At 37.9% G+C, this 27,377-nt stretch overlaps 2 protein-coding genes across 12 annotated transcripts in view; one reads left to right on the forward strand and one right to left on the reverse strand.

Moving 5' to 3' along the window:
- Window positions 1-535: 535 nt before the first annotated feature.
- On the forward strand, window positions 536-24,876 carry CYP51A1 (cytochrome P450 family 51 subfamily A member 1). The gene is made up of 10 exons (XM_012450831.2): window positions 536-858; window positions 3,457-3,555; window positions 6,569-6,745; window positions 7,962-8,088; window positions 9,148-9,322; window positions 11,702-11,821; window positions 12,225-12,420; window positions 17,252-17,347; window positions 18,320-18,488; window positions 21,733-24,876. Exons 1-10 carry the CDS (start codon window positions 685-687, stop codon window positions 21,909-21,911), a joined length of 1,512 nt encoding a protein of 503 aa, XP_012306254.1. The 5' UTR covers window positions 536-684; the 3' UTR covers window positions 21,912-24,876.
- The window catches only part of AKAP9 (A-kinase anchoring protein 9), a 164,536-nt gene continuing 162,016 nt past the window's right edge, over window positions 24,858-27,377 (reverse strand). For 7 of the 11 annotated variants that reach the window (XM_012450835.3, XM_012450840.3, XM_012450833.3 and 4 more), the window contains one exon: window positions 24,858-27,125. In XM_012450835.3, the coding sequence (XP_012306258.2) occupies window positions 26,897-27,125 (229 nt within the window). In that variant the 3' untranslated portion in view covers window positions 24,858-26,896. The remainder of the gene's footprint in view (window positions 27,126-27,377) is intronic. The other 4 variants (XM_012450841.3, XM_012450834.3, XM_012450836.3 and 1 more) reach the window with 1 other exon arrangement.

Here is a 27,377-nt window from a genome sequence, read left to right on the forward strand (position 1 = left end):
CACCATCCCACCCTTCGGTATGTGGCCGGCGTCTTCACGACCTCGCTTTTCACAACCCCGGTCCCTGAGGGCTTATCTGCGGCTATCGGAGTCCACAGGACGTAGCCCCAGAGCAGGGTGAGATGTCACTGTTCCCCGCGGCCAGACAGGGGGCGGTGCTCACGCCCCCAGCCCCGCTGACGCGATATAGGCCGAGATCACCTCAGAGGCTCGCGGTGCAATCACAGAGCGCGGCGCCACCGCCTGCCGAGCTCGCCCTGAGATCCCTCCGCCCAGCGCCTCCAGAACCGTGTCCTAGCGCTCCACACCCGGGCACACAGAACCGGGTTGTCTGCGATTCTCAGGGACTGATCTCGCCTCTTAAGCTACGTTCTCCTCTGGCCCTGTACCACTGTGCCACAGGCGCGGCCCGCTTCCTCAAGTCCCCTTTCCCGCGCAAGAAGACTGCCGAATCACAGTGTTCTTTAGGGGCGTGGCCAGCGGCAGACCCCGCCCCGTTGTGTGACGCACAGAGTGGCGCGCGTGGGACCCGAGGGCTGGGGCTGGGTTTAGTAGGAGACCTGGGGGCCGGGGCCGCCTGTAGACGCCCATCTGCCAGCTTCTCTTGCTCCGTCGATTAGGAGGAGCGGTGGCGACCTCGGCCTCCAGTGTCTCCGGCGAAGTGAAGTGGCGGCGGCGGCCAGGATGATGTTGCTGGGCTTGCTGCAGGCGGGCGGGTCGGTGCTGGGTCAGGCGATGGAGAAGGTGACAGGCGGCAACCTCCTGTCCATGCTGCTGATCGCCTGCGCCTTCACCCTCAGCCTGGTCTACCTGTTCCGTGTCGCCGCCGGCCACCTGGTCCAGCTGCCAGTAGGGGCGGTACGTACATTCTTTCGGGCCCGAGTGGGGTAAGCGCCGCCGCTGAGGCGGCCGAAGGGCTGGCGTGGGAGGCTCCGTGGCCCCGACCTGCTCTGTGTCCTGGACCGGCTCTGTGCCCTAGCTGGCTGGGCTGGGGGGGTGACCGCAGCCATGCTTGGCGTGGCCGTGGTGGCAGGCGCGCTCGGGGCTGGAGTAGTGGTTGCGGCGGCCGCACTGCTGCTGGTAGCGCTGGCGCCCGCCGTTGCCTTGTTGGCCTTACGGCTGTGTATCTGAACCTGATCGGGGTCGTGGTTACGGCGTTTGTGGTCGTAGTGATGACTGTACTGACCGCGGCAGTGGTGCCCCTAGTGGCAGTGGCCGGACTAGCGACTGTGGCTTTGAACAACCCGGTGGTCGTTGGGGCCCTTGGTTGGGGTCCTGATGGCGATACTTTTTGGCAGCTGGGCCGTCATCCTGGAGGCTTCCCTGTGTAGTTCAAGGTTCTGTGGGCTGTAACAGTGCCTCTAATGGCAGCTTATATCCATATTAAGGAGGATGTGTAGAGTGTGGTAGTGGGAGTGACTGGAGTGTGGTAAGGACCTGCCTCGGATGGTAATAAAATAACAGTCTCTTGGCCGGGTGCGGTGGCTCATGTCTGTAATCCCAGCACTTTGGGAGACCGAGGCGGGCGGATCACCTGAGGTCAGGAGTTCCAGACCAGCCTGGCCAAAGTAGTGAAACCCCATCTCTACTAAAATACGGGAAAAAAAAAAAAAAAAAAAAAAAAAAATTAGCTGGGTAGTCCCAGCTACTCTGGAAACTGAGGCAGGAGAATTGCTTTAACCTAGAAGGCGGAGGTTGCAGTGAGCCGAGATCACACCACTGCACTTCATTCTGGGCAACAGAGACTCCGTCTCAAAAAAACAAAAAAACAAACCAAAACAGTTTCTCTAATTTAACAGCTTTATTAACCTAACTTTCAACCTCCCAAATGTTATTTGATGGAGGTACCTTTTACAGTCAGCAATAAGTAGCTTTTTAAAACTACCCTTTTTTTTTTTTTTTTTTTTTGAGACAGAGTCTCTCACTCTGTCGCCAGGCCCCAGGCTGGAGTGCAGTGGCACAATCTTGGCTCACTGCAATCTCTGCCTTGTGGGTTCAAGCAATTCTCCTGCCTCAACCTCCCGAGTAGCTGGGACTACAGGCGCGCGCCACCATGCCCAGCTAATTTTTGTATTTTTTAGTAGAGACGGGGTTTCACCATGTTGGCCAGGATGGTCTCTATCTCTTGACCTCGTGATCCACCCGCCTCAGCCTCCCAAAGTACTGGGATTACAGGCGTGAGCCACCGCGCCCGGCCCAAACTACCCTTTTACTGACAATGCAGTGTACAGACTTTTGACCGAGTAGCTTTTAAAATAATTTTTGTTTAAATCATACCAGGTATAAGGCAGAGTTACTATTTTTCCTACATATGAGATTTTTAAGAAAGTGGTATTTGTCTCTGGAAAGACAAAGTTACCTTTAGTGTTTAAAGGTAGTTCTATTAGCTGATGAGTACTGTGAGGTTGTGGTGCTCCTTTCTATTTGAGACCACCAGAGATCTGAGGAGTATTACCCTTTTCTGTTATTGCAAATTTGATTTCCAGGATACTTAATGTTGTCTCATTTTGTGGCATCTAAAGTATCTTTTATGATGAATGCTAGAGTTCTTGCTAGAGCTGATCTACTCTAAAATCAGTGGGTCTAGTTCACTTGCAGTGAGAGAAGCATGAAATGGATTGTTTACTGAGAAATTAATGTAGCATTTAAACATTTCCCTTCTTTCTGTACCTCAAGTTCTATTTGTCTTTTTCTATATCTTCTTTAAGCAAGACTCTGGGACTAAAATTGTGAGGAGAAGTAGAAGTAAGTGGTGAAGAAACAATACAATGGGCTCTCTGGGGACCCAAATTCCACATTTGGGAATTCAATTAAGTGTAGATCTAAAATATTTGGAAAAAACCCAAATACAAAATAACACAACAATAAAAAAATACAAATAAAAAACACAGTTTAACAACTATTTACATAGCCTTTACATTGTATTGGGTATTGTAAGTAATCTAGAAATGGTTTAAGGTATATGAGAGGATGTGCATAGGTCATACGCAAATACCTTGCCATTTTATATAAGGGACTTGAGCATCCCTGGATTTGTATCTGTGAGGGGGTCCTGCAACCCCACAAATGCCAAGGGACGAGTGTAGTTTGACCTTTTTGGTTTTTTGCTACTAATGGTTAGAAAAGTTGCCTGGAGACACCAATAATAATTGGACATATTCTGGACAGTGTCCATCATTTAAAGTTACAGTGCCTTTGTGTCTATCTAGTCATTTATCTATCTAGTCATCTATCTTTTACTGTGTTTTGAGTTTCTGTTCTTTTTACAAATAGCTACTGTCTTAAGGTATTTGCAATTTGGCTGTTCTCAAGTAACTTCTGATGTGTTCTTTTTTTTTGGTAACTTTTTTTTAAGTCTTAAAAGCTATTTTGTTTAATTGTTTGGTCATGAAATAAAACTGGGTTTCTCTCTTGAAATGAAATGAGAACTAAATTTATTATTTTTTTATCTTGTAGAAAAGTCCTCCATACATTGTCTCCCCGATTCCATTCCTTGGGCATGCCATAGCATTTGGGAAAAGTCCAATTGAATTTCTAGAAAATGCATATGAGAAGGTAAGTCTTCCAAATAATTAGAGGAAAATAAACTAGTTTAGAGAAGTGCTTTTTAAACTTTTTTCTAAAAAGTGCCAGAACATTTAAAAACATTGTAATCTTATACATATCCTCAGTATAGGAAACAGAATGGAAACTACTCTGGTTTAAGAGATGGTGTCTTACAGATACCTATCCTTTTAGCTTCTCCCGTGTCCTGGGGTCATCTTCGAGACACCATTGAGGAAACCTATGGCTCTGGCAACTATGGTTTAAAAACCACTGTTCTGAGATTTCTATTCACTGGTTGTCACTAAAATTGATACTAATTAATATTAATTAAAACCAACCCTGATTTTTCTTTACCATGCATCTGTGAGTTCTAACCTGCTGTATACATCTTCTATGATTTCACTGTCCATTTGGATGACCCACATGACACCATAGCCTCTCTAATGAGCTTTCCTGTGCCAGTTAAACCATTTACTTCACAGTCTCACTTTGGACTTGTCACTCTTAACTGTTTCACCTCCACAATATTAATTTAGATATTGTATTCTTAGATAATACCTTCTCCTGGTTTGCTTGTACAACTCCTTAAATTATAACTATCTTTGACTTCATTAGATCTTGCATTCCATTTGCTTTCTCCTGATCCATCAGCCTTTTTTCTTCACTTTCCTTTTTCCACTTTGGGTCCATGATATGTCATTTCCATTACACTCTTGCCAATACTGTACTTTAAATTTCCTGGACCCTGCATCTTTTCATTGTGTTCAATTGGCAAGTCACTTTTGGGGGCAGCCAGTTATTGTCTCCTTCCTTGCACCAGATTAGTTTCGTCCTGATTTTATGATTGCCTACCCTTAATGAAATTTGAACACTGCTCTACAGTCCTGTTATGTTCTTGTGATTGACCTACTTCTCCACTCACTACAATGACTAATTCAAACCTTCATTTTCTAAACTTCTGAATCTTTCTACCTCTCCATCAAAGCAGGTGATTTTGTCTCCTGTTTAGGAGACAACGATTAAAAACATTGATTTAGGAGACAAAGACTGAAAGCCATTCAAAGGGAACTTCATCATTTTCTCAATTGCAAATATACAAACCTACTTGTATTTATATAGTAATCCTATTCTCTTTTCTTCCTATCATAGTAATAATCATAAAGCACTTACTTTATGCCAGTACTTAGTGCTTTACAAAGATCATCTCACTGAAGCTCCACAAAAACCCCTTCAGGTATATTTGTTTTATAGATGAGAAAACTGAGAAGCAGAGAGGTTATATAATTTCTTCTTGGACTTACTGCTAGACAGTGGCCAAGCCAGGATTTACACATGGTCTGATTTCTGAGCCTATACTTTTATTAATGATAATAATAATGGAAAATAAGTCAATAAGGTGCTAAGTAAGCCAAGGTACTCTTCTCTGCCCTATATATAAAATTTGACAGCAGCTCTATGAAGAACTGCTACCATTATTATTACCATTTTATAGGTGAAGGAAACTAAGCACACAGAGGTTAAGTTCTTCAAAATCATACAGCAAATAGGTGGAGGGGCTGGGATTTGAACACAGGCAGTCTGGCTCCAGAATCTTATGTCCTGGCTAACTGTGTTCTACCACTTTGATTTTATTACAACTACATTTTGCCTCTTATCGGAGGCTGAACTCTCCATCCCTCTTTTGTCTCAGGAACTTTTTACTGTTATATCTTTTCCCAGTGTATTATTGACTTCTCTTTCAACTGCTTCTTTCCTTTTTCTCTGAAAAATTCTTAAGTGTCACCCATTTAAAAACTTGGCTTATGAGATGGTCTAGTGCAGCCTCAGGCTCAACACTCGTCTTCTCCTTTCTCTTTCTCTTACCTTTAGGGCCTTTGTGTATGCTTGGCTACCAAACTACTCATTCTTCTGGTCTCAACTCAGTTGTCTTTTCCTCTCTTAGTTCTCCCTCTTTTAGATTCTTTCATCACAGAGTTGCTTTTTTTCTTGTAATACTTGTCACATTTGCAGTTTTACGTTTGTTAATGTGATTATTTGATTAATTTATATTTTTTCCAATAGACTAAGCTTAGTGAGTCAGGGACAGTAGTTTTGTTCATGATTATACCCCCCAGAGTCTAGTCTTCAGTAATAACCAGAAAACTGCAAGGGAAAGCATTTATCACCTAACCAAATTAATAAAAAATAAAAAATGAAGTCATTTAGTGTAGGTGAGATAGTGATAAAACAGATAAATAAACTTTTAATGTCTTCACATACCAAGTAGTATAGAAAAGGTAAGATTTGGCCAGGTGTGGTGGCTCACGCCTGTAATCCCAGCACTTTGGGAGCCCAACATGGGTGGATCATGAGGTCAAAAGATCGAGATCATCCTGGCCAACATGGTGAAATCCCATCTCTACTAAAAATACAAAAATTAGCTGGGTGTGGCGTTGCAGGCCTGTAGTCCCAGCTACTAGGGAGGCTGAGGCAAGAGAATCGCTTGAATCCAGGAGGGGGAGCTTGCAGTGAGCCGAGATTGCACCACCGCACTCCAACCAGGCAACAGAGCAAGACTGTCTCAAGAAAAAAAAAAAAGGTCAGATTCTTTGGCTAGTCCTGTAAATTTTTTTTAACCAAACTGGGGGAGAGAAAACAGTCTGTGTGTTCTCAGAGGTGTTCATCACAGAATTAGCTATAATAACTAAAAAAAACCCTGACATATCACCCATATGTCCAGTAATGAAAGAGTAGTCAAGTAAATTAACGTTGTGATGTCTATGTAGACAATAGAAAATATTGTCAATATAAAATGAAACAAGCATAATAGCAGTTGTATTTATACTACATTTGCAACTGGATGAACATAATTATAAATTTGGACAAAAACAGGAAGAAGGAGTATGGCAAGATGAAAAGATTGCTTTAAACTTTATGTGTGTCTTTATTTTTTTAATAATGCATTCTTTGTGATTTTAAAAAGTTAGTGTGTTAGTGTTGCATATTTTTTGTAACATCACTGTTTATATTTTTCTCTTTTTAGTATGGACCTGTATTTAGTTTTACCATGGTAGGCAAGACGTTTACTTACCTTCTGGGGAGTGATGCCGCTGCACTGCTTTTTAATAGTAAAAATGAAGACCTGAATGCAGAAGATGTCTACAGTCGCCTGACAACACCTGTGTTTGGGAAGGGAGTTGCATATGATGTGCCTAATCCAGTAGGTGACACTGTTACCATGAATAAAGACAAATCTATATTTCAGTAGTTATAGCTAATAGTAAGACATTATACATTTAAAATGTAGAGACAGCCAGGCATGGTGGCTCATGCCTATAATCCCAGCACTTTGGGAGTCCGAGTTGGGTGGATCACTTGAGGCCAAGAATTCAAGACCAGTCTGGCCAACATGGTGAAACTCCATCTCTATTAAAAGAACGAAAATTAGCTAGGGGTGGTGGTGCACACTTGTAATCCCAGCTACTTGGGAGGGTGAGGCATGAGAATCACTTGAATCCGGGAGGTGGAGGTTGCAGTGAGCCAATATCACACTACTGCATTTTAGCCTGGGCAACAGAGTGAGACTGTCTCAACAACAAACAAATAAACAAAACCACACACACACACCACACACACACACACACACCAACCAACCAAACAAAAATAATATAATAAAATGTACAAACAGTTTATTCTTTGCTTCAAAAGTGTGAAGAATCATGAGAAGAAAGGCCATGGATAACTGATAAGTAAGGGGTATTTTGTTTTATAGTTGTTGGCATGGGGTAAATAATATTAAATGGTTTCCTATACAAATAATGGAATCAATAACTTAGCTTATTAGGATTTAATTTGAAAGGATTATAAGACAATCCTGTTATTTCTTCAAAAGGACTTCCTACCCATTCCTGCCTGAAATTCTAACATAAGAGCTGTTTAGACATTGCCAACTTTCAAAGTCCTCTTTTAGTGCAACTACTTCAGGTGTGGGTATATCTATGTGTATGTTTTACCCTCAAAAGCCAAATATGAAATTGTTTTAAGTTGATATAGAACACAAATCAGACAATTGGCCCCAATGCTTGGTGTAGGCTCTGGCTGTGAATGTAACACACATTAGCCAGTACCTGAGTATAGCACTTGAGAGTTAACATTAAATGTTGTTTCTAGTGATGGGGATGAGAGAATGAATGGCTCTCCTCAAGGCCAATAAAGAGGACCCTGGAAAATCCCTCTGCTCAGATATATCTATTCATTTAAACTGTATTCATTTAGAGTCAGATATATCTATTCATTTAGACTCTTAAAATATAAATGCCCAAAGAGTTAAAACCATTAGTTGTGTTGGTGTTACATAGTTATAATAACAAAATGGATTTTATGATGAAACAAAAATGTGTTTTAATGCTGTATGCCCTTTTTGAATTTTTTTGAAGGTTTTCTTGGAGCAGAAGAAAATGTTAAAAAGTGGCCTTAACATAGCCCACTTTAAACAGCATGTTTCTGTAATTGAAAAAGAAACAAAGGAATACTTTCAGAGTTGGGGAGAAAGTGGAGAAAAAAGTAAGCAAAGTATTTGTCCTAACATTTCTACTTCTCTGAATAGAAAAGTAGAGTATATATGTGTGTAGTGAATAGAAAACAAATTACAGTATGTGTAAAACTACTTTGGATTTATGGGAGGGATATGTAATAATTCCCATGAAGTTGTAACTGAGAATCCAGTCTTTATACTGGACTGCAGTTAAGTATTGCCTTTCAGAAGCAATTGCTGTGCCTATAGTAGGAAGTAACATCTGCCCACTGGGCAGCAAGACCCAGGGCCGTGGGTCACTACATTCTGGGTCTGGCCTTTGGCCTCTATAAAAGGTCCAGAATCTTTGTTTTTGGAATACTTAAGTTGATATGATGTATTTTCTAACCATGCAAGGAACTGATGTGTAAATTAGAACGTCAATATAATAATGCATGTGGGACATATAATTACAGAACCAAGAAATCCAGAATATTTACTGTTCTTCTCTTTATTGGCAAATAGAATTAGAAAGCCAAATGATCATTGGAATTACATTTAGTGAGTGAGGAATTAACAGAAAATTAATTGGATTATTTTTATTATTTGAGTGTCATCAAATTATGCTTGCCTGGTGCATTTGTCTCGTGTTAGGATATGCTAATTGATGATTATATATATTTTTAAGTATATGGACAGTAATTCCATTTTAGTCCTCATCTTCCTACTTTTAACCTGGGAAATAATCTGATCTTTGGCTACCATTCCTTGGGAAGTACCTTGTCATATACACTATAAATAACCTTTTTGCTGCTTTTGTTATATGTGACCTGGAAATCGAACAACCACATTTCTTCTTTTCAGGAAGTGCTCATGAATGAAGTTTTGAGATGTGTTTCTGGCATCTGTTTGACTGTTCAGAGGGACAGGGTGCTTCCCATAGTTTGGTTTATTGCCCCTCTTTCTTCAGTGTTATGCATAGTCACATGTCCATTCATAGACTTTTTTTTGGTGATATAAATAGGATCTTATTTGTTCTTGAGTTCTGTTTTTCAATTTTATTTTACTTTTTGGAACTAGAAACGAGAATAATCTTTTTTTCTCCCTAGATGTGTTTGAAGCTCTTTCTGAGCTCATAATTTTAACAGCGAGCCATTGTTTGCATGGAAAGGAAATCAGAAGTCAACTCAATGAAAAGGTGGCACAGCTATATGCGGATTTGGATGGAGGTTTCAGCCATGCAGCCTGGCTGTTACCAGGTTGGCTGCCTTTGCCTAGTTTCAGGTATGGATAAAGAAGATATTACCCTTGGCTATTTAACTTTGTATAATTATTGCAGTGTTGGTATGCTTTGTCTTAACAAAGATAAAAATTAAGTAAAACATACAGAATGGGTAAGATTATAAACCCCCATTCTTCTGTAAGAATTCAAGACAGGTTTTCTTTACATAGTGAGTTGATTTAAAGTAAGTTTCAGTTTATTAAAAAGGTGATTTGTTGTCTGTCTAGTCTAATATTTTATTTTATTTATTTTTTTGTTTTTGTTTTTGAGACAGGGTCTTGCTCTGTTGCCCAGGCTAGAGTGCAGTAGCGTGATCCCGGCTCACTGCAGTCTCCGCCTCCTAGGTTCAGGTGATCCTCCTACTTTAGCCTTTTGAGTAGCTGGGACTACAGGCATGTGCCACCATGCCCAAGTAATTTTTATGTTTTTAGTAGAGACAGGGTTTTGTCATGTTGTCCAGGCTGGTTTCGAACTCCTGACCTCAGGTGATCCACATTCCTCAGCCTCCCAAAGTCCTGGGATTACAGGTGTGAGCCACTAAGCCCAGCCTAGTTTAAAGGCCTAATTACTTCACATATTCCTTATCCTCAGGAAAGTCTCTGGACTATACCTAAAAGTGATATAGCCCTCCTCTAAGCATATGTTTGAAATCTTTGGTAGCTTTTTATTGTATTGTAAAGTTTCTTTGAGTATTTGTGCCTTATTTAATTTTCTGTTTCTTTTTTTTTTTTTTTTTTTGAGATGGAGTCTTGCTCTGTCATCCAGGCTGGAGAGTGCAGTGGTGCGATCTCACCTCACTGCAACCTCTGCCTCCCAGATTCAAGCGATTCTCCTGCCTCAGCCTCCCGAGTATCTGGGATTACAGGTGCACACCACCATGCCCAGCTAATTTTTGTATTTTTAGTAGAGACGGGGTTTCACCATGTTGGTTAGGCTGGTTGCGAACTCCTAACCTTGTGATCCTTGGCTTCCCAAAGTGCTGGGATTACAAGTGTGAGTCCCTGCATAATTTTCTGTTTCTTAAGGGCAGGGATTGCCTCTGATATAAAGAAATATTGCTCTTAGAACTTGACCTATAGCTTAGTGTTTTGCGTATTAGTAGGCTTTCTATACTTTTGTTGATTCATTTGTGTTTAGGTGTTTAGGTGGATGGGGAAGACTTAGACTGCTAGTCCCTTTTCCTTCTATTTCTGCCCTATTTAGTTATAGAAGAGGAGTGGGTGTAAAAGGGAGAGCCAGGAGAGATTCTCTAAAGTTCTCTGGAACTCGTCGTACCTTATATTTTCAAGGAGGTTTGCAGTTTTAAAATGTTTCATATGTGTTATATTAGAACATCCAGCATAGCCCTGGGCCCATAGTGGGTCTCCATAAATGTGCATTTCTACCTACCTGTTTCTACCTGCTGTCTCTTGGATAAAGTCAGAATTCTTGAGCTTGTTATGTTAGACCCTTCACATTCTGGCCTAGTCTTTCTTTGTTTTACTTACACCAACTAATTTAACCAGATTACTCCATCTACTTTCTTAAACAGGCCTATGTTTTCTGGTTCTGCTGTATTCATACTGTTAAGCTTTGACATCTTCTCTTCTGTACATATGGTCTTGGTCAATCCTCAATAACAGACTAACAGTCTTGTAAATGAAACAGGGTAGGAGTGTTTATTAGACAGCTTGATTTAAGAGGGGGCTTGGGAGTCAGATGGCCTAGTTTTAAGTTCCAGCTCCAATGTTTGTTTTCTATGTGATCTTATGCAGCTAGCCATAAATTGAGGTTAATAGTATGTATCTCACAGGAGATACAAGTGGGTAATTCATGTAAAACACTTAACATGGTTCCTGCTACATAGTGAACATACTATTTAAAGGTAAAGTTTAGGAGTTGACCTAAACTTATTTTCTGAATCTGCTCGTATTTTTGCCCCCTACAAAAAACTGTTGTATTAGAAAGTGAAAAGTAGAATCAGGTTCCATAGAAGAACCAACCTCTTTAAGACTTGATTTGGTATTAAAATTGGAATTTCATGTTAATTTAAAAGATTATTCTACTTTCTGTTGAACTGGAAAATTTCTAAAGGAATTTCTTGCTTATTTTAGGCCTATAGTTTGAATACAGGTAATGTGTTAAGAATCTGGGACATATATGTTAACTAAAGCATAGTTCTTGCCCTTAGGGACTATGAATATTTTTAACAACGTAAGAGTTAAATGGAAATGACTTCCAGTATTTTCCTGTTTCTGATTTTTTTGTCAATTATTTTAGTCATTAGAGTTAGTTAAGTTAGTTAAATAAGGTACTTTATCCTAGGTCCTGGTTTTCAAAATGAATTTGATCCTAGAAAGTGTTTCTTTATTTAAAAAATCATCTTTATCTTTTAATTACAGACGCAGGGACAGAGCTCATCGGGAAATAAAGAATATTTTCTATAAGGTAATCCAGAAACGCAGACAGTCTGAAGAAAAAATTGACGACATTCTCCAAACTTTACTAGATTCTACCTACAAGTAAGAGCTATTCAGATAACATATTAAGCCGAAGCAGGAAATGATACATTAAAACACGAATAATATTTCCAGTTAAAAAACAGTGATGCTAGCAAAATAAGTCCTATGATCTTTGGACTTTTTAAATTGTTGAAACATAAACTATTGACATCCTTTGTCTTACTGTAATCCCAGTGACTGGTGGGTCGTTTGCTAATGAACTGTAATGTGGTCTTGTAATCAAAATTGTTTTCTACTGGTTTGTCTCTTCCCTAGGAGAAAAAAAAAACTCTGACTTGTGATAGACAAATATAAGAGACTATTATACTTGAAAAATATATTCATTATGACACTTTATTTAAAGGTTGAGGCATAAAATGTATCTGCCAAAATGTTAAATTTGTGTGTTTGGTTCATTCCTTAGGGATGGGCGTCCTTTAACCGATGATGAAGTAGCAGGGATGCTTATTGGACTGCTCTTGGCAGGGCAGCATACATCCTCAACTACTAGTGCTTGGATGGGCTTCTTTTTGGCCAGAGACAAAACACTTCAAGAAAAATGTTATTTAGAACAGAAAACAGTCTGTGGAGAGGATCTGCCTCCTTTAACTTATGACCAGGTTTGTTGGATTTTTCAGTTTCATTGCTGCCTTCTGACTTTGAGGATCTGTGGCTAATTTTTAAAAGGGACAATTTGAGATTTTCTGTATACTATAGCTTCAACTGATCAGCTTCTCTATTTTTAGCAAATTCTCCGTAACCTTACCCAAAATATGTTAATGTTACTGCTTCTTATTAAGCTTTGTCAGATATGTTTGGGTTGATGCCTTAGAGATCCTTGGAGATATTTCTTCAGTACTTATTTCCTCTGGTTCAACAGTCTGGCTTCTGTAGATAGAGGATATTATGTGCATGTTGTGTGTCTTACAAAGTGTAGAAACCTCTCAATTACTTAGAATTCTACATGTCTAGAGTGGCCCATGCATAAGCAGAGACTTCTAAAAGTAGTAGTAGTAATAATGAAGACTAGACATTTACAAACACTACACGCAGCTTGCTGGGTGGAAAGGCAGAGAGGAGAACTCACTGCCCAACCTGACATTCCATCTTGGAAGCAAACCTAGGTTATATCCTCTTCCTGTTATCTTTTGTGTTTTTTGGTTCTATATTAATATGGTGTATTACACTGATTTTTTAGATGTAAATTATATTCCTGGGATAAATCTTACTTTGTCATGGTGCATAGTTCTCTTTATATGTTATTGCATTCAGTTTGCTGGTGTTTTGTTGAGGATTTTTGCATCTATATTCCTAAGAGATATTGATCTCTTTCACTGTCATGTCTTTGACTGGTTTTGATATCAGGATCATACTGGTCTCAGAATGAATTTGGAAGTGTTCTTTTTTTCTTCTATTTTTTTTGAAGAGTTTGTGGATGATTGGTGTTAATCCTTTTTTATATATTTGCTAATATTCAACAGTGAAATCATCTACGTCTGTGCTTTTCTTTGTGGGAAGACTTTGCTTACCAATTCAATTTATTTGTTGCAAGTTTCTTCATTCCATTTCTTCTTATGTCAGTTTCAGTAGTTTATATCTCTCTGTCTTTTTTTTTTATCCAAAAACTCCAGAGAATATACCAAGTAAAAGTAATTTATATCTCTCTAGGAATTTGTCCATTTCATCCAGATTACCTAATTTGTTTGCAAATTAGGCAATTGTTCTTAGTATTCTCATAATCCTTTTTTATTTCTGTAAGCTCAGTAGTGATGTCTCAACACTCATTCTTGTTTTTAGTAACTTTAAAAATAACAGCTTAATTGATATATATACAAACCACAAATCCATCCATTTAAAATGTACACTTTGTGGTTTTTAGCATATTCAGAGTTGGGAAACCATCATCATAATTTAATTTTAGAACCTTTACATGACTCCCAAAAGAGAGCCAGTACCCATTAGCAGTCATGCTTCATTCTTCCCAACCCCTGCTCCTGGAAACCATTAATCTCCTTTTTGCCTCTGAGTTTGTCTATTCTGGATATTTTATATAAATGGGATCATATCATATGTAGTCTTTTGTGACTATCTTGTTTCACTTAGCATGTTATCAGGGTTCATCTGTATTGTAGCATGTATCAGTACTTCAGTCATTGTTATTACTAATAATCCATTATATGGATATACCACAGTTTGTTTATCTGTTCATCAGTTGATGGACATTTGGATTGTTTTCACCTTTTCAACTATTACGAATAATGCTGCTCTAAACATTTGTATACTGATTTTATGTGGACATGTGTTTTCAATTTTAGGGGATCATACCTAGGAGGAGAATTGCTGGGTCATATGGTAACTTTGAAGAACTGCCAGACTGTTTTTAAAAGTGGCTGCACCACTTTCAAATCTCACTAAATAGTATATGTTGGTCCTGACTTCTCCACCTCATCACTGAACTTGTTACTTGATTTTTTTTTGAGACGGAGTCTTGCTGCCCAGGCTTGAGTGCAATGGCATGATCTCAGCTCACTGCAACCTCTACTTCCCGGGTTCAAGCAATTCTTTTGTCTCAGCCTCCCAAGTAGCTGGGACTACAGGTGCACGCCACCACACCTGGCTAATTTTTATATTTTTAGTAGAGATGAGGTTTCACCATGTTGGCCAGGCTGGTCTTGAACTCCTGACCTCAAGTGATCTGCCTGCCTCGGCCTTCCCAAGTGCTGGGATTACAGGTGTGAGCCACTGTGCCCAGCCAGTATCTTGTTTTGATTTTGTGTTTTCCTGCTGACTAATGATGTCAAGTGTCTTATGATGTGCTCTTTGGCTTTGGTATATCTTCTTTGGAGAAAGGTCTGCTCACATCCTGTTCCCCCCCTTTTTTTTTTGAGACAGAGTCTCGCTCTGTTGCCCAGGCTAGGTGTAATCTTGGCTCACTGCAACCTCCATCCTCCGGGTTCAAGCCATTCTGCTGGCTTAGCCTGAGTAGCTGGGATTATAGGCGCACGCCACCACGCCCAGCTAATTTTTGTACTCTTAGTAGAGACAGGGTTTCACCATATTGGTCAGGCTGGTCTTGAACTCCTGACCTCGTGATCCGCCCTCCTCAGCCTCCCAAAGTGCTGGTATTACAGGCTTGAGCCACTGCACCCAGCCTTGTTCCCATTTTTAAAATGAGTTGTCTTTTTACTATTGAGTTTTAAGAGTTCATGTATTTTTTTTTTTTTAATGTGCTTTTGGTGTCAGAGCAACCAATGCCCTATCAAAGTATATGAAGATTTATTTCTGTGTTTTCTTCTTAGTGTTTTAGTTTCATATCTTACATTTAGGTCTTTGATCCATTTTGAATTAATTTATGTATATGGTGTGAGGTCATCATTATTTTGCATGTGGTTATTCAGTTGTCCCACACTATTTGTTGAAAAGACCATTTTTTCTGCATTGAATTGTCTTTGTAAAAAAATCTATTATAGCCAGGCGCAGTGGCACATACCAGTATTCTCAGCTACTTGGGAGGCTGAGATGGGAAGGTAGCTTGAGCCCAGGTCTTGGGGTCCAGCTTGGGGAACATAGCAAGACCCTGTCTCTTAACAAGTAAATAAATTTTAAAAAGCCACTTGACCATAAATTTAAGGCTTTATTTCTGGACTCAATTCTATTCCACTGATATATTTAGTCTGATGCCATTACAGGAGTTTTGTAATAAGTTTTGAATTCGGGAGTGTGAGTCCTCTGACTTTGTCCTTTTCAAGGGTGTTTAGCTAGTCCTATTCCCTTTAATTTCCATATGAATTTTGTGGTCAGTTTGCTAATTTCTGCAAAGAAGCTATCTGAGATTTTTGACAATGATTGCAGTGTATCTCTATTAATTTGAGAGCATTGCTATCTTAACAATTTTAGTCTTTAAGTCTATGAACATGGATGTCTTTCTATTATTTTAGTTCTTTAATTTTTTCAGCAATGTTTTATAGTTTTTAGTGCACAATAAATGTCTCTTGTTAAATGTATTTTTAAGTGTTTTATTATTTTATTTATATGATGTTATTCTTTCTTCTGCCAGTTGAAACCTGCTGTTGATCCCCTCAGGTGAATTTTTCATTTCAGTTTTTATACTTCTCAATTTCCAAATTTCTATTTGGTTCTCTTAAAAAAAAATCTATTGATATTCACTATTTGGTGAGGCATTGTTTTACATTTTGACCCTTTAAGCATATTTTACTATATTTCTTTGACCCTATTTATACTAGCTGATTTAAATTCTTTATCTAGTAAGTCCAGTGTCTGGGCTTCTTCATGGATAGTTTCTATTAAACTGCTTTCTTTTTCTATGTACGAGCCATACTTTCCTATTTTGGTGTGATTTTTGTCATTTTTTGTTGCAAACTGTACATTTGAAATAATGTGGCAACTGTGGAAGTCAGATGCCCTCCTCCCTGGGTTTATTGTTGCTGCTGCTGCTGTTTGTTTACTGCCTTTTCTAGGTGAATTATGTAATTCTGCGTCCAGTGAGGTCACTGAAATCTCTGCTTACTTATTTTAGTGGGCATCTAATATTAGGACAGAGATTTACTGAAGTGCTGTGAACAGCCAGTCTCCTAGCTTTTGCTGAAAGGCTGTGTGTGTGTGTGTGTGTGTGTGTGTGTTATTAACACTCCAACAGGCAGTTACAAGTCTGCCTTCACTACCTGTGTGTGCAGGTCAGCCATAGGTGAAAGATTAGAGCCTTCTCAGATCTTACCTGGGCATATGCATGGTCTTATACCTATGTGTGGCCTTCAAGATTTCCTTATGTTGGAACTTTTCAAAGTCTGCTGTAGACAACTCATTCCCCAATTTTCCCTTTAAAACTTCTTATTCTGTCTCTTGTTAGCATCAATTGATATCACCACCTCAGGTGCCTTCAGTGTTAAACAATTTTTGCTAATTATTTTTGGAAATTTTGCTCTGGCTCCTCTAATAGTTGTTAGGCTTTTGGCTTTCACAGCTACTGTAGTTGTCATGCTGTTGGTTTCTGGGGTTAACATGGATTTAGGGAGAGGAGGATGAGAGAAATACAACTTAGACTACCACAAAGCTTAGTCTTCTTACCAAGATTCAGATTTCTTTTTCTTGAATTAACTCTCCTTAGATTGTTACAAGCCTTTGGTTAATCTTCGAGAATTTTGAAAAAGTTGACATTGAGATTTTTGCTAATGCTTTCATTTTTTGGAGGACTAAATTTTCGTAGGTTCTTACTTCATTCTTCAGGATGATCGCCTCTCTTTCTGCTATCTTGCCCTCCTTTTTCACTATGGACAGTGATAGAGCATGATAATCCCAGCCACCCTGAACCAGTTACCTCCGTACTTTTAGCTGGAATGCAAGCTGTCTTGTACTAACTAAGAAGTTAAATTAATTTTTTGTACTGTTGAAGTATATTATTTATAACAATCAGGAAATACTTTCTCATTATAGCTCAAGGATCTAAATTTACTTGATCGCTGTATAAAAGAAACATTAAGACTTAGACCTCCTATAATGACCATGATGAGAATGGCTAAAACTCCTCAGGTGAGTATCTTGGCTGCATCTTCCCCCTTATACTCCCAGTTTTTATTTATCAAAAAGAGGAAATAGCTGGGTGTGGTTTACACCTGTAATCTCAACACTTTTGGAGGCTGAGGCGGGAGGATCACTTGAGCCCAGAATTTGAGAACAGCCTGGGCAACATAGTGAGACTGACCTCATCTCTACAAACAGTTTTAAAAAAAATTAGCTGGCCATAGTGGCATGTGCCCCTGTGGTCCCAGCTACACAAGAGGCTGACATGGGTCGATTGCTTGAGCCGGGGAGGTTGAAACTGCAGTGATCCATGATCATGCCACTGCACTGTTGCCTGGGCAACAGAGCAAGACCCTGTCTCAAAAAAAAAAGAAAGTAGAGTAGCATAAAAGATAATTTTTTAAAATTAAAAAATATATAACTTCTATAGAATCATCAGTTTTACACATTCTAAATAGATACTTTCACATAATTGTAAATTGTATACATGCTAATCTTTAATGCTAATCATGCTCTGTATTTTTCTTTAACAATTGGGGTTTTAAGAATGAGAGTATATATTTTTCTTGGTTTTAAAAATAACATTTTGTTGCAAAAAATTGTTCGTGTGAAGTGTACAAATTGGATAGTGAAAGCCTCCCTGAAATTCCAACCCTACCTCCAAAGCATTATGGGTTTAATTTGTGTACTGGGTACTTCCAACCCAACACTGGCTCACTGGAAATCATCTTGAGTTAAAATAATTTTTAGTTTGCCTATTATGTAGCCAGTTTTTAAATATATCTACAGATGATCCTTGACTTATGATGATTCAACTTACAATTTTTTGACTTTATGATGGATTTATCAGGATGTAAACCTATCATAAGTCAAGGAGCATCCGAGTATCCCATGCATATTAATGGTTTATTGCACAATGATCCGATTATTTGGCAGCACATTTTAAAATTCTCTAATGAAATATGTGGCTTTTGTTTATAGACTGTGGCAGGGTATACCATTCCTCCAGGACATCAGGTGTGTGTTTCTCCCACTGTCAATCAAAGACTTAAGGACTCATGGGTAGAACGTCTGGACTTTAATCCTGATCGCTACTTACAGGATAACCCAGCATCAGGAGAAAAGTTTGCCTATGTGCCATTTGGAGCTGGTAAGATGATTATATTTTAGATTGGAAGTTATTTGTTCTGTTAACATATTTGTCTGTGTCAAAATATTCCATGTGAATTGTACTTACAGATTATCTCTCCATTTTCCATAGGGACATTTTTACAAACTTTTATAAGAGTAGAATCTTTGTAAGTTGGAGAAAATATTTCCTTTGTATTAAGTGGAATTATTTCATGAGTCCCTATATAATGCTTCATTACTTCCTAACCTGTCTAGTTTTATTAGGTCTAATTTTTATAGTCCACCCTTGTATTCCCTTATAACAATATTTAAAACTCTTTGTGAATTCTCTTTTAAAGAACGATTGGGGTCAGCACACCATTCAGGTAATTATTTTTGGTTAAATATCATAAAAGATTACTAACATTTCACAAAAGAGTAAAGGTGGTCTTTTAAAATTAAAGCTTTTCTGGATTGTTAGTCAACATTTTGGCTCTCTGTGAGTATCCTTATGATAAAATGTCTTTAAATTTGGGCAGGTTTTGTGTAAGTTTGCAAATTTCATTTCCAAGATCCTAAAATAATTTAGGTATATCCTTGTTTCTCCAGTAATTTTTCTATCCATTGGTTCTCTGTACTGATTAAACTATATTCTATGACTTTAGTCTTACCAAAGGGATCATTTAGATGACAGATGACTTGTCATTGGTCACACTTTTTCCGCATATAAAGTATAAAATCCTTTAGGAACTTAAGATCTTAACTTTATTTAATAAATTTAATACTGTGGTATATAACATAGTATATAAAAGAATCATAGTTTTTATTTATTTATTTATTTATTTGAGATAGAGTCTTGCTCTGTCACCCAGGCTGGAGTGCAGTGGCACAGTATCTTGGCTCACTGCAGCCTCCACCTCTGGGTTCAAGTGATTCAGCCTCAGCCTCCTGAGTAGCTGGGATTACAGGTGTGTACCACCATGCTCAGCTAATTTTTGTGTTTTTATTAGAGACTGGATTTCACCATGTTGGCCAGGCTGGTCTCGAACTCCTGGCCTCAAGCGATCTGCCCATTTCGGCCTCCCAAAGTACTGGGATTACAGGTGTGAGCCATGCTGCCTGGCCAAAGAATCATAGATTGTTAATAGATGGGAAGAATATTCGTTCTGTAGTCCAAATTCTGCCCCAAAGAGGAATCATTTCTAAACTAGTAATTATCTGGTTTCCACTTGAGCTTTACTAGAAATGGGTTGCAGGTTGTTCAGTTACCTTATGTGATAGTTCATTCCATTTTTGGACAGCTGTCATTTTTAGAACCTTATATTAAAGCTGAAAGCTGTTTCCTTTTAACATCTCGTTTATAGTTGGTCCTAATAGTCTCTGAACTTATATTGTATAAGATATTTGAGTACAGATATAATGTCTCCTCAATCTTTTTTTCAATCTATTTGTTAGTTTCCTTCTGTAACTAATTACCACAATATGAATGGCTTAAAACAATAGTAATTTATTCTCTCTCAGTTTTGGAGGCTGGAAGTATGAAATCAAGGTATTGGCAGGATTGTGCTCCTCCTTAAGGTTCTACAAGGGGAATCCTTCCTTGCGTCTTCCTAGCTTCTGGTGGCTCTTGGTAATCCTTGGCTTGTAACTACATCACTCCAATCACTACCTCTGTCTTCAACAGGCTTTCTTCTTGTTCACGTCTCTGTATCTTCATGTGGCCTTCTTATAAGGACACCAGTCATTGGATCTAAGGCCTACCCTAACTCAGGGTGATCTCATCTTAATTACACATATAAAGATCTTATTTCCCAATAAGATCACATTCTGAGGTTCTGGATGAACTTGAATTTGTAGGGGGAGGGATATATGATCATCATGTTAATCTTGTTAAATATCACATTAAATGTCTAACTTCTTTACTCATTCTTTTACTTAGTAATTGTGCTGCTTATTTATGTTGGTGCATATAGTTCATTCATTTTCGTAATATTGCATTTTGTGAATCATCAGAATTGATCTATTTTTCTGTTGATTCATTTAGGATACTTGCTTATTGTGTTTAAATCCTTTGACTATTCTTCTTGTAAGCCAAGCTTCTCTTTAGTTGTTATATTTGAAATATGGACTGATTTATAAATGTTCATCTTAAATGTCATTCCTAGAAATAAGTATAGTTACGAGTCAAGCAAGCACTGTGCTAAGTACTCAGTATCAGTTTAATTTTTTTCTTTTGATGAAAAATCTTGCAACAAAATGCCCAAATCTTAAGTCAACATTCATTGAGTTTTGACAAATGAATAACCTTTAGTTAAGTCCACTTTATCAGTCTTTTAAATGGTTTGCTTTCTGGCCCTATCTTAAAATCTTTGCTTAGCCCCCAAGTCATGAATATATTCTCCTGTTCTTCTCTACTAAAATTTGATGGTGTTAGCATCATGGTTTGTGACTCTTCTTGAATTAATATTTGAGTATGGTGTGACATGGGAGTTGAATTTCATTTTCCCCCCATGTAATATCGAGTTATTCCTGGACCTTATGTTGAAAAGACTTTCTTTTCCTCATTGGCTTGCTTTGGTGTCTTTATTGATAATCAAATAACCATAAAAATATTCTGTTCTGGGCTCTCTGCTCTGTTCCATTGATCTATTTGTTGATCCTTACCCAGTACCACTCTGTGTTTTACCTTTAGTCTTTAAGTCAGATTTGAAGTCCATTTAAAGTCCTCCAACTGAGTTATTTTTCCAAGATTGCTTTGGATATCCTAGGTCCTTTGCATTTTCATATGTATTTTAGAATCAGTTTGTCAGTTTCTACATGTATGTGACTTTCTAGTATATGTTTTATTTTGGGTTCATTAAATTTAATTTTCTTCCATAATCATTTATAATGGCATTTGAAGTTTTGACTGGAAGTTTCTCATACTGACATTTAACTAGGGCCCTCTTGGGACAGAAACAGAATATTCTACTATATTCCCAAACTAGATTACCATCTTATGATTCAAACTTTCCATATATTTAACCCATATACGTATTTTCAGAAAAAGTAATTGAAAAAGTTATGTGATTAGAGCCAAGGACTGTTTTCCTAAAATGTGATAATTGAAAATCTCTTGGAATTTTTAATAATTCACATTGTTTTATGTGAAAAGAATATCATCTTTTTATTATACTATCTGTACATTTGCTGTTCATCTAAAATGTAGATAAACAAATATTATCACCTCAGGCTAAAAAGGATAAGAAAGAATTTAAACTGATTCTTATAACTTTTTTTTTTAGGGCGTCATCGTTGTATTGGGGAAAATTTTGCCTATGTTCAAATTAAGACAATTTGGTCCACTATGCTTCGCTTATATGAATTTGATCTCATTGATGGATACTTTCCCACTGTGAATTATACGACTATGATTCACACCCCTGAAAACCCAGTTATCCGTTACAAACGAAGATCAAAATGAAAAAGGCTACAAGGAACTAATATATGTGATCATCACCGTAAGCCACAAAACCATTTGAAGAGAATGAAGTGTACAAAACAATTCTTGTGGTGTACTGTTTTTTTGAGTAATTCTAAAAGCCAATTTATCATTTAGTATTTTGTTAACTGAATGGTTCTATCAAATGTAATAGCATTTGAAACATTTTCTAATAGTTATGAAACTTATACACGTGTGCTTTCAGGAAGTTTATTAGCAAAACAATTGTTCAGGGGGGATCTAGGAATTGGCAGATTCTAAATAATATAATTTCCAGGTAGTAATTATTTTAAGAGTACACATAGCTCTCAGCAAATAAGTTTAGGGTATTCAAATCTTGGACTAATCCTGCAAGGCAGGATAACCACAGGTTATTATTTATCTGGGCAATTATTGTGTGTGTGAGGATGGAGGGGTAGGGAATAAACGAACATCTAAAGTCTTGAATAAGAGAATACTCATTGTTTTGGTATGATGATGATAGAAATGGAGATGTTATAGAAAAAAATATATATCCTTTGGGGTTTTAACTAAAATCACTGCATATAGGAAATTAAGAGATGTAGGACCATATTTGATAAGATTTCCTAAAAGTAATGAAATTATTAATGCTAAGGACTGCTCATGTATTTTGATCTAATCACTAAATATTACGTATTTACTTATCTGATAAAATATGTATCTAGTTCCACAAGGTCACATTTATGTGGAAGTCCAAAGTCAGATCCTTAGGGGATAATTTTATTTCTCTTTGGCTCAGGTTGTTTCTGTTTCCTCTCTAGAATCCAGTTAGGGATGTTTGTTACTTCTTATGTTGATTAAAACAGCTAACAAACTTTTTTCTTTTTAAATATAAAATGTGAGATCAGTGAATTCTGGCTTTAAGATAATCTGAAACAAGGTCCTTTGAAGTAATTGGTCACTTTCTGTTAAGCACATTGTTGAGGAATCAACTTATTTCTTCTAACTGGGAGCCTAATTATATGAGATGGCTGAAAAAAGACCACATAGTCTGTTTTCACTAGATGATGCCAAAATATTTTCCCTTATGTATATTACAATTCTTTTTAAAAGGCTGGAAGACTTACATTAAACTCTAATTGTGAAGGCAGAATCTCTGATTTTTCACATTAAAATTCTCTTTGAAAAAATACAGTCTGTATTCATGAATTGTAAAGTATGTGCTTCATTCAGCATTGTCAGGGAATCTAGGAACTTGGGTGGGGAAAATAATTACATCTTTATTTGCACTAATTTTTTTTTTTTTTCTGAGATGAAGTCTCACTCTGTTGCCCAGCTGGACTGCAGTGGCGCAATCTCGGCTCACTGCAACCTCTGCCTCCCAGGCTCAAGCGATTCTCCTGCCTCAGCCTCCCGAGTAGCTGGGACTATAGGTGCCCACCACCACGTCTGGCTAATTTTTTATATTTTTAGTAGAGATGGAGTTTCACCATGTTGGCCAGGATGGTCTTGATCTCCTGACCTCGTGATCTGCCTGCCTCGGCCTCCCAAAGTGCTGGGATTACAGGTGTGAGCCACCACACCCGGCCTATTTGCACTAATTTCCAATTGCAATTTAGTGTTTATTTCATTTATGAATTTGGGCAACACACCACACTACTATTAGCAGTACATGACTTTGTCAATAGAAATCTCAGATATTTTCATATTACAAATGTTATAGATTTCTTGAAGTATCTAGTTACAAACCCGAGATAAGGCTAGTCTGTTTAGTGAATAGTATTAGACTTAACAGATTTCATTTTTAATCACAGACTAATTATTGAGAAGCAAAAACAAGTGTGACTGCAGAGGCCTAATATCATAAGGAGGCTTGGTGGTCAAATAATGGCAGTGAACTCATCTTGATCAGATCATTTGTCCATCTGTTCTTTTCTCCACTGTCTCCTAGAGCAGAATGGCCTTGAATGGCAAGCCATGCTAGCTGAAAAAGGTTTTTACCCATAACCTGCGCCTTCAACTAACTGCTTTAGAGTATGTTTGCTATTTCTAGAATTCCTCTTATTGGAACCCAGGTTCTAATGTGGAAAATTTAAGTATAGTTTGCCCCCTGTATTTTTGGGTTTTGCATACTCTGATTCAACCAACTGTAGGTTCAAAATATTAAAAATAAAACCCCACAATAATAAAAATAATACACTATTAGCAACTATTTACATAATGTTCACACTGTATCAGGTATCATAAATAATCTGGAGATGATTAAAGGACACAGGAGGATGTATGTAGATTATTTGCAAATAGTACATTGTTTTATAAGAAGAGACTTAAGCATCTGCAGATAGTAGTATCCAAGGGATATCCTGGAACTAATCTCCCACACGTGCCAAGAAATGACTGAAATTAGAAATTTTCAAGAATGTACAACTTTCTACCATGCTTGTTTGTGTTGGTGTAAATCATGGAACATCAAATAATGAGACAAAATCCTCCAGATATAAGCATCAAATACTAGTCCTCTTGCTGTTTTGCGAGTTGCCATGTTACTGGGGAGGACTCCAGATGAGAAATAACACTGGAATTTGTATTATCTCTGTGAGAGCCTCCCAATCGTAATTTGGCTTGGACAACAGGGATACTGTTTAATTCTGCTGCAATGTGATTAAGATCTTTTGAGTTTGATTTCTTCATCTTTTTAGTGGCCATGGATTTGTGAGAACACATCTTTGGATACAAGTAACACTAACTGTAATATAGTAAATATTGATTAATCATGAAATACCAATATAGCTTTTAAAAAACACTATGTAGATGTAAAGTTGACACAAAGGCACGTGGAAAACTTTAAACGGTATTAACTGTAAGACTAGGACAACTTTCTCTGAATCTCTCATTCCTGTGTATTTGACATAATGAGATGCTATATACCAAGAACTATGGCTCAGTTAAAAATGAAGAAGGTTCAAATACAGTGTGGTGAAAATGGTGAAGTCATTTTTATTTCAGTACTTGACAAAATACCCCATAAAATTCAAAACTTCTACCGTTATACAAAAATAGGTCTCTACAAGTGATATTATCTGTCTTCATCACCAGTAGAATATATTAGGCAGAAACATGTAACTTCAGTAGCCTTATAAGAAAAGTGCAGGACACCTCAAGCTACACATTCAGCAGTAATGTAATGCGTAAAAGTTTAATCTTTTCTTCACCCATTTGATAAATACACAAGGTTTATAATTTAATGTTTTAAATTAGCATTCCACAAATATACAGGTAATTCAATGATTACTGTGCATGAATACATACACAATGCTTATATATACAAATTCCAGTTTGTTTTCATGTGCTGGCAAGGGATTTGTACACAATCATAAGCTGTGTTCATATTGGTCCCATCGAATATTCATAATACAAAAGCACAAAAGAACCACTGATTTACAAAAGGAAATCTGTTTTAAATCACTTCAATTAATGATGTTTCAAAAGATTATCTTCTAATGCCAGCATGAAAGTGAGCAGTTGAACCTATGAGAGAAAAACAGGAAATTCAAATGATTTCAAATTACAGTGCTACCTGTATCAGACCCACTAGAGTTCACACAAAGGGGATTACTATTATTCTCAATTTTTTTAAAGCCCCCTTTTTTTCCTTAAAATGTCTTCTTCATATTTAAATGGATTCCACCTGCCCCCCACCCCCCAAAAGGAGTCTTGGCTCTGTTGCCCAGGCTGCAATGCAGTGGTGTGATCTTGGCTCACTGCAACCTCTGCCTCCTGCGTTCAAGTGATTCTCCTGCCTCACCTTTCTGAGTAGCTGGGATTACAGGCACATACCACCATGCCTGGCTACGTTTTGTATTTTTTGTAGAGACAGGGTTTCACTGTGTTGGCCAGGCTGGTCTCGAACTAGCTGGTCTCCAACCCCTGACCTTGTGATCTGCCCACCTCAGCCTTCCTGCCGCGCCCAGCCCATAAACTTAAACTGATTTTTAAGAGATTTTGAATATATATTTAAAAGTCACCATGACTGGGCTCTATAGCAAGGTAGGTGAGACTAATGTTTAGAGTTTCTTTAAAGTGCTCTCAAAGTCGAACGTTCTATACCTCATATATTTTTCAAAGTCTTTTGGTCTTCAAAATCCACATCTTGTGAAATTTGGGTGCTCAAAACAAGCCAAGGCAAACCAACAAACAAACCTCAGCTATGATAATAAAAGTTTCCTATTACTACAAGTTGCTTGGGTTAAACAAATGATTTCTTGAAGAGATATACTACTAAGTTAAAATAATATGTTATCAGCCAATAGTTTGTGAGACTAGTAGGAAAAAAGGGTCTTTAATAAAAGTAAAAGCAAAATATAAAAGTTGACTTAGAGCACAAGCACTTAAACTAAAATGATTCAAAGTCTTTGAATGAGGAGTGAAGTGAGATAGGGAAAAGAGGTTTTCCTTCTGGGAACAGGGAATCCACCTTTATTTTAAAGTGTTCTTGGTTTTGAACAAAGAAAAATAAAAGAATCTCTACAAAGTATTTTAAATGGAATAGTTTTTTGGATGATACATAAAAGCACAATGTAGTAGCAGGGATGATGGTTACATTAAGTGCTTCAAGCAAGTGCTTGCTCCTTAACTCCACCTGATTCACATGCCTTACCGCTTTTTTTTTTTTTTTCTTCTTTGAGACAGGGTCTCGCTCTCCCACCCAGGCTGCAGTGCTGTGGCATGGCCTTACCACTTTCTACCATGCACTACTTAGGAATACGTTCCCCAATTAGGCTCTGTAGACTCAGAGAACCTTGCACATTGGTGCTTATCATGCATTTTGTGTCATCAATCCACTGAACGAAGATAGCAGGAAATCATTTCTGGGAGGAGTGGTATCTGGGGTAATAAATTGTATCTTCACTTAAATTATTTAAAGTCAGTTTCTCTCTGCTGGTTACAAGAGTTTAAGCTTTGGCTAACTTGATAGCTCATGCATTAAAGTGGAAGCTTTGATTATCCTAATGATGAGTGTGAAGGAGTTTCAAAGAAAGGAGAGCTGTGGGTCTAGCACTGTGGTGCTGCCAAGATGTGGTTAAACTTAGAGCACCTGACTGTACAGTTCCAAGTCGTCTTTGCAGTGCCTCTAGCCGAGTGATATAATCTGTTAGGGCTCTGTCAGGATCATAATTCTGAAGTTGAGAACATGCTAAAGAACCAGGATTGAAATCAGCTGGAATGCCTGGGTACCTAAAGGATGAAAAATATGTACATGAATCAACTTATCCAGAAATACGCATATTGAGTTTCCAACCTGCCTCCACTCCCTTCCCCCAAAAGGCACTTGTACACACATAATATATATACTGCAAGCTTCAGCTTCTGAGCTTGAGATGAGAAAGAACTCTTCAATGACTTCAAAGATGCTACTAAGTCAACATAAGAATGTCCAATACAATGCTTGTGGCAAAGATCTCAACAAATTGGGTATGTATAAATGCA

The sequence above is a fragment of the Aotus nancymaae genome, unplaced genomic scaffold, assembly GCF_030222135.1.
Source record: "Aotus nancymaae isolate 86718 unplaced genomic scaffold, 86718_ANA_hifiasm-v0.15.2.pri h1tg000025l, whole genome shotgun sequence".
Lineage (NCBI taxonomy): Eukaryota > Metazoa > Chordata > Mammalia > Primates > Aotidae > Aotus > Aotus nancymaae.